The following is a 19,910-nucleotide window of genomic DNA, read 5'->3' as shown; positions in this document are numbered from 1 at the left end:
ATGACAAAATAATAATTTATAAATTATCCCTCATAAGGGAGGGGGGGGGAGGGAGGGGCAAAATGAGAACCTGATGCCAGGGGCTTAAGTGGAGAGCAAATGTTTGAGAATGATGAGGACAATGAATGTACAAATGTGCTTTACACAATTGATGTATGAATGGACTGTGATAAGAGTTGTATGAGCCCCTAATAAAACAATTTAAAAAAAAAAAAGAAAAATAAGGGGATTACTTTTAGACATTTCTATACCTGGGATTTGTTTTAAAAGTAATCTATGGAGGGAGGGGTGGTGGTTGGGGGTGTGTGAAACCTATCAGAGTCATGAGTTTAAAAGAACGTAATTTAATCATGCTATTCTCTAACATTCTGTATGGTTGACAGTTTCCTATTAAACTGCTTTTTGAAAGATCAAAGAAAAAAATTAAAAATGGGTCTAAAATTACCATAGTAGACATATTTCTTGAATTTTAAAGACTGTTACTTTTTTTTAATCAAACACCTATGTAGAATTGTAGGAATTTCTTATAACACTCTTCTGTATTTTGTAATCCATCAAATCATTATTAATTAGTCTCTCTGTTCCTCCCTTCTCTCTCCTCTTCCTTTTGTCCTTCTTCTTTCTTTTTTTTTTGCTGCACACACAACAGCTCATTGCATGTTAAATGAATTTGATCAATAAAGTAATTGAAAATCTCCTGGCTAGAAGGAATTTTCAGTTTCAAGGGTTTTAAGGGTGAAAGAGGACCACAGGTTTCCATGACACTCAGGTCAAAGGTTAAATGAACATTTAGGGTTTCCAGTGACCTTTGTATAGCTCCGTGATATTTACTAACCATGCCTTATAAATCCTCAATAAACTATTCATATAGGATCATGGTGTGATATTTATGGTCCATGTAAGAAATGAATACATTTCTACTCTCTATTCCGTCTAAGTTCTACAGGCTTACCTCACGGAGCACTCATACTAATGCCTAATCATCTGAAAGAACAACATTAGGGTCGAAGACATGAAGACAGTGCTAATGAATTAATGAGCAACTAGTTTATCAGACCACTTTCAAATTCAAGTTTATTGCAACTTCTGAGCTCAATCTACAACTAATACAAATTCTCACTCAACACAGCACCATTCCTCACCATAAGCAATTGCATCTCACAGGAATCCTTGAGTCAAAAATATTTTGAGGGAAAAAGTCTGAGTGCAAAAGTGTAGCAATAGAAACAGTGCTATAGCAAGAATAATTAATCATCTGCTTTTATTCTCAATATGACATGTGTTTTCTTTCTGCACTAGAATTTCAATTGGTTCTAGATTGGCATGGATTATACCAAATGTTCCAAATGAAAGTGATACCTCAGGGATTATTAAATCACTAAAGAATCTGAAAAATCTAAAGCTATGAATAGAATTATAAGTCATTAGGCAATATGGAAAATTGATGCTTAGAAATTGGCACACACACAGATGTCTATATATCCATCCTGTATAGTTATATATTTTATGTGTATTCATATAGATATTGAGATCTTTAAGTTAGATTTCTTTGTCATCAAAATCAATAACTTCTATAACCCCCACGTATGGGTGGCTACAAAAGGAGTTTGACTCGGTGATTGCTTCCTTCAGTAAAAACCAATGCAGGAATTAATATCCAAGTCAGTTGTACTAAAATGTCGTCAGGTGTCCACCTGGTTACTGGTCTTCTAGTTTCAGAATCAGAAATTAAATGCAATACTATTTCTGAGATGGAACAATTAAATTCCATTTAAAAACATCAGTCATTATCAACTGGCTTTCTTTTTTGTCAATTGTGTTGTCTACAAATATGACTTGCCTTCTCTATAGCCATTTCTTCATTTTTAAATTCTACCTTCCATAAAATACTATAAGCAACTAGATTGCAATAGAGATCTCTACCATTATATTTGGAATGTTTTGTATAGTGTTTCAGAATAAAAAGTGTTATTTGGGTAGACTATTTATATTCCAAGTATATGTACCTTGGTATTTTTCAGTAATCATAGAACACATAAGGGCTTATAATGATTAGCAATCATCTTTGCTTTTAAAGAAAAACCAAGGTACAAAAGATCAAAGAACTTTCCCGTCAAATGGAAGAATTTCTCATCATGGTTACCCTTGAACCTGACTTCTCTCAGCTCTGTTGCAGTAAATCTCTGCAGCATCAGCAGGTGCAGCCATTAACAACTCAATGTCCTCCAAGCCAATGTTTGTCTGCTCTATTTATTCCCACTCCTGACATGACATTGAATCAGGCGATGCCGTGGACATGTATTAAAAAATATTGCCTTTCTATTAATTTTAAATGACCTTTTAATCTACATGAAAATTTGAATTGTATAAAAGCACATTGAATTGCCCGCAAAACAGAAAGATTGGGATTAGAGATGTCCCCAACCAAAGCTATAATGCCTCAGAAGGCAGCATTAGAAGAAAAGCAAAATAATATCAAGCCCCCACATATAATAGCACAAGAAAATATTTTTTATTTAATACATCAAAAGACAGGGATTAAGTTAATGCTAAGAGATTCACAAAATACTTAGCTGTCAATGATGACAACCTAGCTCAATGGGGGGATTGGGGAAATTAAAATTATGCAGAACCCTATCTCTTTCAAATTTTATTATAATTAGGTTCCTCCGTTAAGAATTATCGTATATTTGTGCAAATGATAAATTTAATTTTAGCATTCATCAGTACTTTGGTAGGCATTTAATTAAACTTAGTGAATGTATAATTAAGAAGTCACAGGAATTTCATAATATGATTAGCTACCCATAAACATAGCTCTGCTTTTACTGATAATATTATAGGTTATATCTCCTCCTCCTTTAATAAAATAAAATTATTAATATCAACTGGAAGCAATTATGTCATCATAAGTCTAAATAGAACTATGCTCCTATAGTATATATTTCAATATACTGCCAATATAAACCACATGTTTTAAATAATGCACTGCTATATTTTTAAGAATAAAGTAAATGGTATTTTGTTCTTTGGGATAAAATGATGCAATATCAAGAGGAATTGTAAAACAGTCAAGATGGTATTTTATCTAGCATCACTCCGAGAATAAGCCCAAACCTAAATGAGTTAGGAAATCAGAAGAAAAATAATAACATGGTTGATGTGTATGCTGAAACAAAGTAATCATTTTCATAAGATGCAGTCATCATAATAATGATGTCATACCATCAGTAACCTCCAATTGAGCCTTTGCCAGAATGCTTCCTGCTACAGTTAGGGCCTGGCAGATGTAGTAACCTGCGTCGGAACGCTGGATATTGGTGATAGTCAGATCTCCAGTAGGCGACACTGAGCATCTACTGTTGGGCTGCTGGGGTTGGTTTGGGAAAAGCAAGTTCTGTGAAAGCAAACACAATATTCTTAGCATTTTTTCTCACTCGGCAATGAAATAATAACAGCTATTATAATCATGGGACCTATGCCTGGAAAAACACTTTTTTAATGGGGTACTAAAATTGGGAAGTGTCATACAGTGAGATCTACTGGGAAATGTTTTCCAAATCATGGAAAAATATCTTCTCTAAGAAGTAAGCATAATCTAGTAGATGAAGCAGTCATCTATAATTTCAAACAGCTGCATTTTTATCTTAGTCTATGGCCTTTGCTAGCTAGTTAACACCTTCGAGACTTAGTTTCCTCATCTGTAAAATGGGCAGTAATAACGCTTAGCTGCCTCAAGGCATCATACAGGAAGATCAGGACTGTGATATGAACTGTCTCTGTACTTGATAAGCTGTCAAGGCCCCCCAAATCAAATATCATTTTGTTTGGTCATTTGAAATACTGACGGGATCAACTCAGTTTCTTCTAAAGGTGTTCAACAGTGTGTGACAAAAACCGGCACCGACAGCTGAGTCATCCTTTGTTGTAAACTTCCAGTAGGCCACGACAGGGTTTTGCTTAATTTGAAGGCTCTATGAACTTACCTAAGTTAGTGAAAGTAACAAGCAATGTGGTATGATTTTGAAAAATATACACGATAAACTTAAAGAATTATATAGCATAACTTAAAAATAAATTTACCTAATAGGTAATAATAAATACATGTGCCCTACCTGCAAGCCTTTAAAATTTCTCATATGGAAGCAGTGATAGTAACCTGGATGACCCATGTTGCTTTATGGTTGTTCAATTAAGGAAAACATTTGGGTATAATAAATCATATTGAGTTATGTTTCCAAGTTGGATTATAAATAAGGAGATATCAATTTTTATGTTGTATTTACTTACAAAATAGAACATTATAACCCTCTGGGATCTGTTTCTCAATATAGTAATTAATTTTCCAGGTTTGTAATTAAACAGTTTCAATACGCTACAATCAAGAGGTAATAGCATTCAATTAAAGGCACAAGACACATTTTCACCTTAAAATGTTTTTACCCTTGAAGTAATACCAATGGAAGAGGATAAAATAGGGTATTAACACTTTTCAATTACGCTAAATGACTTTAATCCTGCAAATGATGTCCTACTTTAATTAGAAGCTCTTCTCTTTATTGCAACATGATGGACGTCCACTTTATTAGATTCAAGTGTGACACTATAAGGCCACTTTGCATAAACATGACCATGTTATTAAACCCCTGCTAAAAGAAGTGGTGTTTGCTAGCATGTCAGGAATATCATTTCCAAAAGCTATTGCCCTTTTATAAAATGTGTGTTACTGTATGAGGCTAGACATTTCCACACATGTGAAACATAATTTGAGTACAAGTTAATTCTCCCATGAAAACCAAACGTATTACTGAAATAAACCATCTAAAAGAGCAGAGTCCAAATTTTAAAGCCACTTGAAAATGATGCAATAACTCAAAGTGTGCACTTTCCTACAATTATCCATTAGAATACTAATTTACATAGCACTAATATATCAGATGGGTTTAATTCACTCTGGGATCTCTTTCTCTATAATGTAATATCAGTCCACCTTCTAAATGATTCGTTGACATGGAAAATGGCATATGATTGAGGTTAACCTGTCATCTTTATGCCTTGCTTGTGTGACCAAGGCAAAAGAAAGGGGATTACAAGTGAAGACCAGGAACGCTACAGAGCTCCTCTTGCCTTGAAGCGCCTGGGCACCCTATTAGTGCTAATTGGCATTATCAGCACATATTGAGGCATATGGACCATTAGTCCAGGCTCTTAACTCTTTGTACTGATGGGTAGTCATAGATCACTGTAAAAATTGGATACTAGAGACAGTAAGGCCAATTTATTTTTTCTAATATCACAATTCATGATGGAATAATTCATAATATGATCAAATACTTCTATGATGGGAAAATTCACAATTTGATCAAGCACTTCTATTTTGTTCTAATTCTCTGTGATAGGAGGGAGAAAAATTAAGGGGGGGCCAAACTATACCTAAGAATACAATCAAATAAAATGATCAGACTGCAAATTTTGTGTAACCCTTATAATTAATTGTTTTGGAATCATATTTCGCTTCACCAATTAACAGGAAAAATCAAACAGGGTTTAAATGCTAATTGATCGTTAAACTCAAAACCAAACTCACTACCAGTGACAAGTCACTGCTGAATCCCAGCGATGCCCTGTGGGTTTCCGAAACTGCGATTGCCTGTAGGAGTAGAAAGCCCAGTCTCTCTCTGCTGGTGGTTTCAAGCAGCGAACCATGTGGATCACTGGCCGCCATGTGATCGCTACACTACTCCTCTTGTTTCACAATCACTAAAATACAATGTAGCATGTTTTAAAATGGTATGTGTATGTACTATTTTGTACAAGAGGGTCTTCAAAAGTTTGTCGGAAAACGAAATTAATGGAATTTTCCCACAAATTCTTTGAAGCCCCTAATAAGACATCTAGTTATTTTAGGAGATGTAATTGACATACAACTAGGCCTGATGATGCAGTGGTTATGGCGCTTGGCTGCTAATCCAAAGGTTGACAGTTCTAATCCTCAAGTGGCTGGATTAGAAATGTATTTAAAAAACAGAATCTGTAAGCATAAGGACTTCAACCTCAGAAACCCACAGGGTGATTCTGTTCTGTCTGAAAGGGTCACTATAAGTCAGGAATAACTCAATAGGAGTATACAGCTGGACCAACATAGTAACAAGACAGGCTTTCATGGCATTTTATCCCACAAGCCAATGTAAAGCATAATTTATAATAATAAAATATCTTATATCCTTATCTTTACAATGATCTTGTTTTATCGTAGGAGCCCTGGTGGAACTGTGGTTATGGAATTGTGGTTATACAATTGGAAAGGTCAGCAGTTCGAGACAACCAGCCCCTCTGTGCGGGAGACAGATTTAAGGCTTTCTACCCTGTAAACAGCTACAGTAGTGAAATGCATAGGCCACTTCACCCTGTCCTATAGGGTCACTATGAGTCGGCACTGACTTGAAGGCAGTGAATATTATATTTTGGTTTGTTTGACCACACTGTGTAAAGTACAACTAATTATTTGATCCATCTGAAGGGTGTAGTTTTCCTAACTCATGTAAAATATTTTCTAAAATCACAGAATAAGAAAATTACTTCTTTTGAAGTTAAACGAAACTATAAACATTGTAACACACAAAACACAAAGTGTGGAAATGGCTTTTGCATTGACTCCTTTTTTGGTGAGGGAATTAGTAAGAGTGTGTGTCTGTGTTGGTGCCTGCATATGTGTGTTTAACTAGGTCGCCATGGCTAAACTCTGTTTAGAATTTAGAATGCTTCAATCCCCAAGTTCAAATTTAAAAAAAAACACACACAAAAAGTCTGTGAGTAGAGATCGAAAACAATCTGATGTGAACTAAGGTAAAGCAGTGGCTCTAACGGAACCATTTTCCATCACCACCTGCATCTCCTACCAAACAACAGATGTGTGAATCCACAAAAGGAGAGGAGAGGAAGGGATCAACATCACTTGTCTTGAGACTGAGATGCTACACCTGCTAGTGCAGGGCAGTCCAGCAATGTATAGGACCCCAATTCCATTAGAGGCAATGAGGCAGAAGAGCTTCCAGATGTCTCTCTAGGCAGACACATGATTACTTTTTTAAAAAACAAGTTCTTAAAATAGCCATATCTCTGGCGAACATTTTAGATTTCTTGGTCCTTTTACCAGGGGATTCCATTGTTCCCTCAGGAACTTTTCCAGGAAAAGAACTAACACCAATGGGTGCTGAGAAGAAGATAGCTGGATGTCTTCCTGAGAACGTTGTGCATCTTTGGGGGTGTTGCTAGGGAGTCTAGAATAAGAATCTCTGTCACCCCTAGGAATGCACCCATACATTCTTGGGCAAAGCAGAATATTTCATTTGGTTTAGGCTGGAAATTCCGTCCAATATTAGATGCACAACAGTGACCCCACCACAGACTTAAACCTTGAATCAAAGAAGTCCTGTATCTAGTTAATTTTAGTAAAGACACAGGCCCTGGAAAAGGCAAATCAGGCCGCAGCACAGGCAACACAGAAGTTTCCTTTGCTGTGCTCGTTGCTGCCAAGATGATTCTGCGTCATAGCAACCCTGCAGGACTGAACAGAACTGTCTCATAGGTTTCCTAGACTGTGGTCTTTCCGTGTGCTGCTGAGCGCATTCACACCACACATCCTTGGGATAGCAGTCAAGCACTTACCCGGTGGGAAACCAGGCTCACTCACTTGCCACCGAGTCCAATTCTATTCCTAGCAACCCCATAGGACTGGGCAGAATTGTGTTTGTGGATTTCCAAGACTCATTCTTCATGGCAGTACAAAACCTCATTTTTGCCCCCTAAGAGTGGCTGGTGTTTCAAACTGTTGACCTCCAGGTTAGCAACCCAACACACAATGACTATAAAATCGAAATTCCTTGCGTCACCATAGCTCTTACCTTCTTGCATATACTGTGTTATGTCCTATCTAGCCCCACCATGAAGTGATATATTAAAAATCAGGCAAAACATTATTCTATTTGTAAATAGAATCATGCTTCAGTCAATAATCATATCAATGATAAAAAATATTTTTAATGATGTAACTATGACATGATATGAAAATAAGATCTCCAGGCTAAATGATGGAAATATTTTCCATGCTTTCGAGACACTATTCTAAACAATTTATTTAGACGAATTTAAAAACTCATCCCTATGCAGCTAAATGCAAGAAAGAAAAATTAGTTTCCTACTCAGTTTGTAAAATATCCAGAGGTTCTGATTAGATCTTTAAAGCACATTTAGGAGCACTGAGTCCTTTCTCAGTACAAAAGAACCACGCTTTCAGAAAGAGTGGACAAAATGAGAACATTCTATCAGAACAGTTGACTCCTACACATTTTAAAGCTCATTGGGTCTCTTTTCTTTAGAAACGGAACAAATGCAACACTGATGACCGCTAGGTAAATTCTGAGAATCATCGCAGACAGGAGGAGGTCAGGTTTTGAGAAAAGCCATCAAGTCTCATGCTTACCTGGCTGCCTTCTTTTTGCCAAAAAACCGCTGGCTGTGGGTTTCCTTGGGTCTCACAGGGGAATGTCACGGTTCGACCTTGAGCAACAATCTGGTCTCTCGGTCTAACCACAAACTGCGGGGGTGCTACAATTTAGAAGGAGAGAAAGCATGTAACTATCAACCATCGACAAAGAAAATGACATCCAAGAGGAAACCTGGGACAAGGTGCCTGGGTCGGTGCCAGGCCGGGGCTTGACCGTTTTTATTTTTCACATTTCTCATCACACAAACACTCCAGCCGATAGGAGAGAAAAAGTGAACTTAATCTTACACATTTTTAAATGTATATAGTGAGCCTGTGGTCCAGAGACTTTTATAAAAATAGCTGTTTAATAATATTTCAGTATCTTTTTTGAAAATAGATTGTTTCCCTAGTTGGCCTTCCCTTTTAGACAAAGAAGGTCATTACGCCCTTACACAACATCAGATGATCCTATTGACCAATATTGATGATTCCCCAATTATTGACACTCTGTGGGTATAGTGAGTTATGTCTTGGGCTGTCCACTGAAAGATGGGTGGCTGTCATCCAATGACTGTTCCATGGGAGAACGCGGAGGCATCGTTTCATAGTCTCCGAAACTCTTGGGAGCACTTCTACTCTGTCCTAAAGGGGTGCTGTGCCTCACCATGGACTTATAGCAATAGCTCTGGTTTTTTGGTAGTAGACACTGGGCATGTCGAGTAGAAATTGGATCCGTATGATTGATGGCGACTGTTTGCGGAGTGCTTACCTTGAGAAATCAAATTGGCTAACAATGTAAAGACATGTTCATACATTGTTGACCTAATTCATTTGACAATGATTCAGAGAAATACACATTCATCAGGCAATTACTATGCCCTCCTAGTTGGAACTAAAAATACAGATATATATATATATTAAAAAAAAGCAACTCTTGCTCAGTCAGGGCACAGCTTATCAAGAAAACCACAATTCAATTTTTACTCATGGCTATCGCCTGGGTGTCGAGGGAGTGATGCTACATAAGGCAGTCCAAGCTGTGAGCTTTCCGGAGACCACGAGCAGGCTCTTATTCTGAGGCCCCTCTGACGGGGTTTGAACCACCATCCTACTGCTTCCGAGTTGAGCACTTAACCATGCGTGTCACGCAGGGATTCCTAAGAAGTTTACAGTCTCACAGAAAATGTAAACTGTGGCAAAGCCAAAATGGAATCCACAATGGTGGAGGAGTGTGGTATGTGCATGACAGAAGTATTCTCAGAGGACAGGAGGAGGCCTGCATCACAGGGCACAGATGAAGCATGATAGGGCCCCAGAGCAGATAAATCCCCTATGCTATGGTGGCTACGGAAAGTTTGCATATGAAATGGACATTACATTTGCTTTGCGGATGGGCACTGTCATGAATTGAATTGTGTGCCCCTCAAAATATGTGTCAACTTGGTGAGGCCGTGGTTGTCATTAGTCATTATGAAATGATGCAGTCATCTCATGCTGTGATCTGGTGCGATAAGCTCATCAGTTGTAAAAAGATTAAGGTGGGATGCAATGCTCTACTGAGCCAATGCACTTCTCTGGGCATGACGTACATCACCTTTCATCTGATAAGAAAGAAAAAGAAGGGAGAAAAAAATGGGCACTTAAACCCAGAAAAAAAGAGCCAAAGCGATGTCATCTGGACCCAGTGTCCCTGCACCAGGCATAGGCTGGAACCAGGGGGCTCAGAGAAAAGATTCCCCTCAACGTAGATGTCCAGCTTCCTCAACTGTGAGAGAATAAACTTCTGCTTATTAACACCACCAACTTGTGGCAGATCTGTTATACAGCACCGGAAAAGTAGGCCAGGCAGTATTTAGATAACCTGGGGAAATAATTCATGCCTAACAAGGGATGGTGCAAGAGAGGAGAGTGTTTTATTTCGTTCTGTCTTGGGTCCCTATGAGTCAGAGCAGAGACAATGGGGTCCAACAACAGCAACACAAAGACACTTAGGGAGGAATGATAAGTGTTGGGAATGAACGTGATGTTGGGAATGAACGTGACATACAGTCATCATGAAGCACGATTGGATGGCCCGGCTTATATAAATGTTACTATGGATAGATGTGGACATGGGGTAAGAAAACCATGAAAAATCAAGTGAGGAGTTTATCTGAATTCTTTTTCAAAACAATACATGCAAATAGACACAAAGTCGAATTATTGTAAATTTCTTCACTACGGGTGGCATGGATTGGAGGTATGTCAATACCTTAGACAGTCTGCTTAGGAGCCAAGGTTATGTAAATGAAGAAAGTGAGACCTGATCAACAAAACTGCAAATAGAAAGGCAAGACATGGACAGAGATCCTCAAATGACCAAATGGAGCCCAATTGGCAAAGAGAAGGAAATGGCCAGGAGACAGAAGCTATCGCAAGATACGCTCTTTCTCAATTAAAAACGAATTTCTTGGAAAAGCCAACACTATGTTTACACCATGACATTTATAAGCATCTGTTTTCACTTTAACTAGTTTCTTAGGTTAAAAAACCAAGGGCATTGAAGGGCTTTAAAAACAAGTCTAAGTTTTAGAGCCTGGTGCACCTGGCAGCAGCCCTAGATTTTGTGTTTACCACGACGCCAGCAATAAGCAGTGTCCAGGAAAGGTCATCACCTGTGATTTTTTTTAGTCTGTCAAGAACAGAGATAAGTGCAGGTCTAAGGATGGAGTAAAAGTAAGGTCCTCCTACACATACAACCAATTACTCATCTTTACAAGGATATGTTGAAGAGATAAAGGATTTACTTTCTTCTAAAAAATCATGGAGATTTTCAGTGACTTTGTTTGCATTGGCATTCTATTTATATTGCCTCCTAATTCAACACAGAAACCTCAAGGGCACAAGGAAAAATCTACAGAGAGAAATGCTCTTCTATAACTACAGATAACAGACAACTGCTTCTAACAGCATGAGAAGCCCAGATTTATGAATCTATTCAGACTGTGGCTTATGTTGCCTTATATTTTTAGAAGATTACTTGCTTCTTGCAATCTTCTTGTTATTTCTACACTGGTCCACTGAATCAGCAGATACTTAGATTTTTCTCTAATAGGAATGATAGTTTAAATTAAGTTTGTGTTTTGGAAAGATCCATCTGAAAGTGATGATGATGTCTTAGCAAAGAACACCCCCCAGATTTGGAAACCATATGAAGTTGGAACACAATATGTATGTGAAATTTCTGCTTAGCATCTTGGGTGAACATTTCATCAGAATTTTTAAACAACAACAACAAAGGGATTCTGCAATATCACAGTGTAAAATTTACCACTGAGGAGATTATTAAAAAAACAATATCCAGGCAATCAGAATTTCTAGAGTTTTACCCAATACTGAAATTTTTAAAACTCCAATAGCCAAAAGCTATCAGCATCCGTGCTAATATTCTATGGAATATACACCTACGCGATGTTTATTGATTCTGCACTTTCATTAGAATTATAAATATACTCTACTTTCAATGTACCAAGTCACTAAATGTCACCAAAGCTGAAGGCACAGTGATCCCACTGAAACTAAAATAGTTTTAGTTTTTTAGAATAAAGTAATCAGAGTGAAGCAAAATGTCAAGAGTATGCAAGTGTTTGTAAATGGGCATCCTTGTTTATTGCCGCCAATACAAGTTCCATGCATCGTTTCTACTTCTGCAGATTCTCTTTCTCGGCCCAAGATCTAAACTGTAATCTTCTGTGAAGGGATACTAATTAAAGAAACTTACATTTTAGAGAGTTAAAAAAAATTGAATCATAACTCTTCTGAAAATGCTTCCCAGTTTCCATATTTTTGCCAGGTAGCAGTGAAAGGGGTCTGAGAAGAGAGAGCCTGCCTGATGGCACCAGTGGGAGGGAGGAGGCAATGCAGGGCCGTTGTATCAAGACAGCCCAATAGCACACATGTGCTGCACATAAATGCAGTTCCTATCATATCTCGCATGACATATACAAACCTCGATTAGGCCCTCAAGACAACAATTCAAGACACACACTGAAATGCAATGTGAATTAAAGAGGTTGCGTTTTCAACTTGTGAAGAATATATTGGTTATAGAAATGGCAATTCCCATCGATTTCTAAGACAGAAAGACTATAAATGCATATTTATATCTTCTCTAAAATCTGAAACCATTAGACAAATCTTTTGTAATTGTGATGTAATAACCTTCTTGTTTAATCTGTTTGGTGATTATACCTTAGTGCTTCAGCTATAGCAAGAAATGAGCTGAAGTAAACACAGTGGTACAATTCAGTGTGCTTAATAGACGCTGACAAGTTAAAAACAGCAGTTCCGTGAGAAAAGTATGTTGTGCAATTGCCAGAACCTCAGATCAGAATACAGAAAGGTCAATTAAGACAAGAGGTCTGGGATGGTTCTCTCAAAACTGTGTTTTGAGAATTTAAATACAATGCACAGTAAATTAGATTTGATTCCTGCTAAATTATGCTTTGATACTGCATTCAAGCCAAGCTGGCTTCAATCAAAGTCAAGGGACAGCTCTGTTATGCTAATACCCACTGGTGAGCCTGAGTGGGGGATATGGAAATAAGATGGTTGAACAAGAGGAGGAAACAGAGGTCTGGCATTGGCAAGAGGTGGGCTCTGAGATGAGGGGATGGGGACCCTAAAGGTTAATCACATCATGTTCAGAGTTGTTTTTACAGGGAAATATGACTTTCCGTGGCAGGCACTGACATGGAGACAGTCATGCGGCAGTGACGTACATTAATATGTTACACAGGGTGGTTACAGGGACACTCAGCTGCTCTCTTTGGGAATAATTTCATGCCTGAGTGAATCAACTTTTTAAAAATTCTATAACAATAAACACTTTGGACTTCGTGTCTTAAAATGCAGTCAAAACATTTTTTCATTTTGATAATCCCTTGCTTCTAAAATTCTAATGTAGGCTAAATCATGTTTAGAAACATTCTCTGTCTTCATTTGCTTGGGTTAAAGGTCTGGGTGCCACGAAATGTTTGGTACAATAAAAACAATAATGAACACTGAGTGTTTTTTGAGTGCCAGGGGCTATCTTAATTTTCAATGTTTCTATGTATTAATGACTACCGTTATTATGTAAATACCAGTAAATTGAATTTTTAAAGGTGACAACTTTCTTAAGGTTAAAGAGTTAATGTGAGGACTGGTTTTCCTAATGGTCCATCAGATGCCATTAGTCGGGCCTTTTAGTACTGCAGTACTAGTGGAACTCTGCGAATTACAAATCAAGATAGGATTAACTGAATAAGGATCTTTAGTACCAATAAGAAAGGCAAATATTGCAAGATAGGATTTCCAAAATGGTATAATGTAATAAAACATAGTGTCTTTCTTGAATAACGGCCTTTATTGTTAAAGTGGCATGGCACACGTGATCTTGTTCAATCTAGACAACCGATAAGTAGACCATGGAAAATCAATCTGTTGTCTATAAGATTCTGATGAATACAGGTACAGATAACTGGTTGATTTAAACCTTTAGCTGTGGTTGTAACCAGCCAACACCAGAGCTCTGGCCTACAGAATCATTCTGCTGTGCACTTCCTTTAAGGCGCTCTTTATTCATTGCCTTTCGATTAGTTATCATTGCAATACTTGCTCATTTGCATTTGGCCTCCATCGGGTGGTCCAGAGTTTTATCATGCATTTCAATAGATCAGTCTACTTTCCATCCCTTGCATAACGTTTTGCTTGTTCTAGTTGTTAACCCATCCTGATATTTATTATCTGTTAATCCACCTTGTCTAAAACGATTAACCTCAACACACCCTGATCTTGTACATTTCTTGTTTGCTTCACACTCTCAGGTATTTGTCCTTGCGAATTGCCTTGTTTTTCTCTCTCTCTCCTTCTCTCTGTCTCCCCCTCCTCAAGTGTGCGTCTGCCTTCCTCAGTTTGATTATAAACTCTTATTGGTACGGAATTGGACCTACCTTAATGCATGATGTCTTTATTTGGCCTAGAAAAGCTTCCAGAAAAATCGTGTAGATTAAATGAATGCTTGCTACTGGGAATTTTAAAAGGAGTGCTTGACTTACAGAAAGATGCCCGATGATTTTTTTTGGTTCCATCTCATAAACACTGCGGGAAGATGGCACATTCCCACCAGTGACTACGGCTCAACATTGCAATAAATTGGGTAAATGGAACATGAAGAAAATATTGTTTAAAAGGTATGTCCCTACTGATTCTTATAGTATGGAGAATAATCCTATTCCTAAATTTTAAAAAAAGAAAAATATGGACCAGAAAATGCAAGTGACTATCATATCAGAAATAATAAAAATAACAAACATAAACTTGCATAGAATCAATTCTACAAGTTACAGCACAAAATTATTTCATAAGCATCCTCTCATCAACAAGAAACAGATGGTGAGAAGTCATTACATTAAGAAAGCAGTATAGACCGGGAGTAAGAACTAAATGTTTACCAAGTTCATAATCAGAACAGGTTGACTTCTAATTAACAAATCATTGTTTCTCAAGTTATTTAATTGTACTTCTTTTTTTTAAATAATTAATGCTTCACCTGAACTTACAAGATTTTCTGCTAATATTAGAAATGCAAAGAATATTTTATGGAGGCTTAACACATAATTTACCTCAGAAGAAGCAATGCGTTTATAATGCAACTATAACTAGGGATATAAGGCTGCAAATGATCATTTTTTAAAAAGTTAACGTACTCATATTTGATTCATTTGTCATTCGTTTCCAGGACTGCTGTTGTTAAGTGGTTGTCAAGTCTATTCTGACTTACAGTGACCATATGTTCTGCAGAACAAAACTCAGCCAGACCCCCTGCTGTCAATCGTCTCATTGTGGCTTTCCTCTGCCGAGCACAAAGTTCTCTCCAGGACTGCTCTCTCCTGCTGATTGTCCACCCCATGAAGGCTCACCATCCACCGTTCTGATTGCACTTCTTCCAACATAGATTTGTTTGTTCTTCTGTCAGTCCAGTCCATATATCCAGAAGATACTTCCATCATTCTTCATGAGCACCAATATAAATGATCAGATTGCTGAGCTACCTACCTTTCCAAATAACTGACTTGTCTAACTCAGTCAGTATCATAAATCTGACGGCTAAGTCATATAGTTTTCTTCAAGATGTCTAGTTAGTATTAAAATTCCGATATTATACAGTTGTTTTCAAATTTTCATTAACAGTAATATGAAGTGATTCTTTCTGACACATCTTGAATCTAGGTCTGGATATTTATTGTTGGTGGTATTTCCATATCTGACCCTTCCCCCCAATAACTCTGTGCTCATTAATTTAGAGCACAAGTGAGATGTCATCTTTGAGCACTCAAATTATGTTCCTTTTAAGTATTCTTTAGGCTTTGAGACCAAAAAGAAATTTTAAGGGACACGATTAGGGCTGTAGGATGCATGAGGTTAGGTTTTCCAAGGAAATTTCTCAGACAACAGCTATTGTTACCCTGGGAGAAGAACCAAGTGCTTTGTCAAAATAAGGAGAAAAAGAAATCAAGCATACAACTTCCCTTTCCCTTTCTACACACTGCAATGTTTAATTTCCTTAAAATGTCTTCATAAGCCCCCCATAGCGGGCCCTCTGAGATGGCAAGATCACCCTTTGGGATCCCCCTTTACCACCCCCCCGCCCCAAACAAAACAAAATTTTAAAAAAAGTAATGTCTTGAATACAACTGGCCCAGGAGCTCATCTCATAAGCCACGGGGTTGATTGGACATTTTCTCTTTGAAAACATCTACTAAGAGTAAGGCGAGTGTGTGTGACGAAGAGGATGACTGCCAAGGAGGTGAGTTGACACAGTGGCTGCAACAATGAGCCCAACTATGTCAATGATGGTGAGGAAGGTGCACAACTGGGAAATGCTTGGTTCTGCTGACCACAGTGTGCTGAGTGTCAAAAAAGACTCACTAGCACCCAACAGTATTCTGAAATCCATGTCTTGTGATGATGAATGTAAATGTCTATACTCGTGTGAACCTCTGCATTTAACCCCTGTAACAAATCCCTACATCCCACCTAAATACATGTACCAGATGTCAGCCAATTCCCTACTTCATTTTAGGCTCCCTCCAATGACCTCAATCAATGCTTAACCAATCAATTATTTTACTGTGATTTTCTTTTAAGCCCCCTGTAAGTTCTCCTTTGCAGTTGTTTCTCTACACTTGCTGGTTTGTGTGAGCCCGTAACTCCCATTTCAATGTATATTTTAATGCCAAACAAATCCCCAAGTTTCCATTTTAGAGTTCAAATAATTTCTTCTGCAGACTTTTGGTAGAGTTGGCAGCATCTGAAAGTGTGACCCTTCTTATTTGACTCCCAAAAAATCATGGATAGAAGCTCAGTGTCAATTTAAAAGCCTATTAGGAATTTTCCGTTTCCTCAGAACGCAAGGCCACATTTGAGGGTAATTCCTTCTTGGGTCAAACTTGCATTTTGAATTGAACTTCCCTGAGGATCTCTTTGGCTCCTAGTTCATTTCTGCTCATTTCTTGAACATTGGTTTGTGGCTCCCTTGATTGCCTAGTTTTTGCTTTCCCCTAGTGGTGTGATGGTTGCTCATTGGGCTGTTAACTGCAAGGTCAGCAGTTCAAAACTACCAGCTGTTCTATGGGAGAAAGAGGAGACTGTTTTCCCCCATAAAGAACTGCAGTCTCAGAAACCCACAGGGGTGGTTCTTCCCTGTCCGATAGGACTGTGCGGCGTTGGCATCAACTTCATGGCAGTGAGGTCGGTTTTGCTTTGGATTGTTGAAGTGAGTGGTTAGCTATGGTTGTCATCTCCTGGGCCTTTGACAGGGGAAGTAGGATTGGTCTGCCCCCCTCCCCTTAACATATACATTAAACCCCATCTATCTGAGAGAGGGAGAGAGAGAGAGAGAGAGAGAATTTAGTGTATGTGAAATGGGGAATACAACTTTAAAAAATATTTGATTACCCCCTCCTGGGACTTTCCATGCTTTTTTTTTTTTTCTTTCCTTTTGGTAGAGCACTGTAGTCCAGTTCCCTGTTGTGCCTGAACCGCCGGCATGTTCTCACCGAAAAGAGTCTAGACGATTATAGATCTTTATGCTATCGTTAAACTTCATAATTTTCATGATTTGACAGATCATTTACTCGACCAGAGAAGAGATCTGCAGGAGATTCTTCTTCTCAGTCCTGATTTGATTCTTTTTGTAAAAAGACCATATCTTATATCTCTGGTTTTCTAGGTAAATATACTATGAACACATACCAAAATCCTGGGGAAATAACTACTGCCAGGTACCACATCCGTCTGGCTAGCTGAATGGATACCTCTTACTCACTAGGGCTTACAAGCTAGCCTCTGGACAGTCAGTAACCACTTAAATCAATTTGTGGTATTGAATTAGGGTGCTTTATTGTTTTTTTAATACTTTGGAAGCAAAAGGTGTTTCTAACAAGTATGGGGGCCCAAATTAAAAATGGTTCCTTGGTGGCCAACCTAATGGAAGTTCCCTTGCTGCAGTCTGAGATCATGGGAGCCCAGATCCAGACTGGTCTACCCAAGAAAGCCCTCAGATGAATGAAGTCAAGGGAAAAGCTTTGGCTGACATTACTGCCAAATAATTTCCATCCCAATTCCTCACATGCTCTTATGAGAGTTCCTAATCCAAGCAGAATAGGGAGGAAGAAATAAAACAAGTATGTCCTTTGAAAGTGTGAAGCCCTTTCACTTGGGTTTTATTAATTTAAGGAACATTGGGTTATATTAATTTAAGGACATTGGGTTATATTAATTTAAGGAACCTTGGTGGCACTGTCAGGCAAGCATTGACTACTAACCAAAAGGTTGGCATTTCAAAGCCACTAGCTGCTTGATGAGATAAAGTTGAGGCTCTCTGTACCGATACATATTTAAAGCCTTGGATACTGTTTATAGGGTCACTCAGAGTGGGCATTTATTGATGGAAAGGGATTGGGTGAATAACTCAAACTTTTCAAAGATATTGGGTCATTTTAATATAGGCCTGACAATGATATGTCAGAGCTTTTAAAATTTGTCCTATTTTTCTGAACTTTGAGAGTCTCTTAGTAACTGTCAGCAACAGCTGTGAACAATATTTAAAATGGGGCATGCATTTGTATGTAGACCCTGGTAATTCTTCTGCTTTGTCTGTTTGCTTCCACATTGCTCTATTCACTTTTTTTTTTAGCTGATAGGAAGAGCACGCATTTGATGTCATTAACCTTTGAAAGAGATACTTTGGAAGACCCTTTCCAAACTACTGTCAGCCATAGTGCCTCGTCTAGAGGTCAGGCATCCTTTATGATGTTGGCTGCCTCTGGCATAGACTTTTATTCCTAGTCCTGAAACCACTACCCTAACACACCCACAGCCCATGGGAATGTGCCCATTGTAATGAAAATTCCCCAGCATGGCCAAAAATCTGGTGAATTAAGACCCTATCATAGGTTCCCAACTTGATTTGGCCAATGCTCCCTTTTCAGAAAAAGAACATTACTGGGTGCTCCACCCTGGCAATTAACAACATTCATCCTCCAGCCCCGCTTGGAGAGTTCCAGCACTCCCCGCACTGCCAGGGGTAGTATCACTCACTCTGGAAAATACCGTGCTAGTTAGAAGAGTCCTGGTAGTAGTAGGTTACACACTGGGCTTCTAATCACGTGGTCAGTAGCTCAAAATCAGCAGCTGCTCTATGAGAGAAAGGTGAGGTTTTCTACTTCCTTAAAGAGTCCAACTTGGAAATCCACAAGGGCAGTTCTACTCTGTCCTGATAGGGTTGTTATGAGTCAGAGTCAATTAGATGGCAATGAGTTTGGTTTCGATTTTGTCCTAGAGGGAACCCCACATTTGTGCATGATGTCACTTGCCAACACACAAATGCTGTTGAATCTGGGATCAAACAAGGGAAAAAGCCAGGCTGTAAATTTAACCAAAAGTCTTCCTTATGAGGACTAGATGTTAATCACATTGCTCCCAAGGGGTGAAAGATTATATGCATTTTCATGCAAGTAACACTCTTCCATATGAATGAAGGTTGCTGAGACAAAGACAAGTAATACATATTTAAGAACAATATTTTGAGAGGAAGTTTTGGAAAGTTGCAAAGAAGTAAGTTAGACAGTGCTCTGTCTCTCTTAATTAAATCCTTGTAAAACTTTTGAGTCTTTACCCACAAGATACTCCTTCCAACTAAATTAATGATCAAATGGCATATGTATTTTATCCAGCTAACACCTTTTGATGGTTATAATTTGTTTTAATTATTATTTTCAGGTATTGACATTGGTCTGTGGGTTTTTCCCGCCCACAAGGCGACATCTATTTTTTTTTTAAGTCATTTTATTGGGGGCTCATACAGCTCATCACAATCCATACATACATCAATTGTATA

The 19,910-nt window shown here is 38.2% G+C and overlaps 1 protein-coding gene across 11 annotated transcripts in view; it reads right to left on the bottom strand.

Moving 5' to 3' along the window:
• The window catches only part of ROBO2 (roundabout guidance receptor 2), a 1,556,064-nt gene that overhangs the window by 119,235 nt on the left and 1,416,919 nt on the right, over nt 1-19,910 (bottom strand). For all 11 annotated transcript variants that reach the window (XM_045286134.1, XM_045286135.1, XM_045286138.1 and 8 more), the window contains 2 exons: nt 8,483-8,607; nt 3,226-3,397 (listed from right to left, as the gene is read on the bottom strand). In XM_045286134.1, coding sequence (XP_045142069.1) covers nt 3,226-3,397; nt 8,483-8,607 — 297 coding nt within the window. The remainder of the gene's footprint in view (nt 1-3,225; nt 3,398-8,482; nt 8,608-19,910) is intronic.

This window comes from Echinops telfairi, unplaced genomic scaffold (genome assembly GCF_000313985.2).
Source record: "Echinops telfairi isolate 266 unplaced genomic scaffold, ASM31398v2 ScPeMD7_6;HRSCAF=24_0, whole genome shotgun sequence".
Lineage (NCBI taxonomy): Eukaryota > Metazoa > Chordata > Mammalia > Afrosoricida > Tenrecidae > Echinops > Echinops telfairi.
The sequence above is the reverse complement of the archived record's forward strand: the minus strand, read 5'-3'. Positions and strand labels throughout refer to the sequence as shown.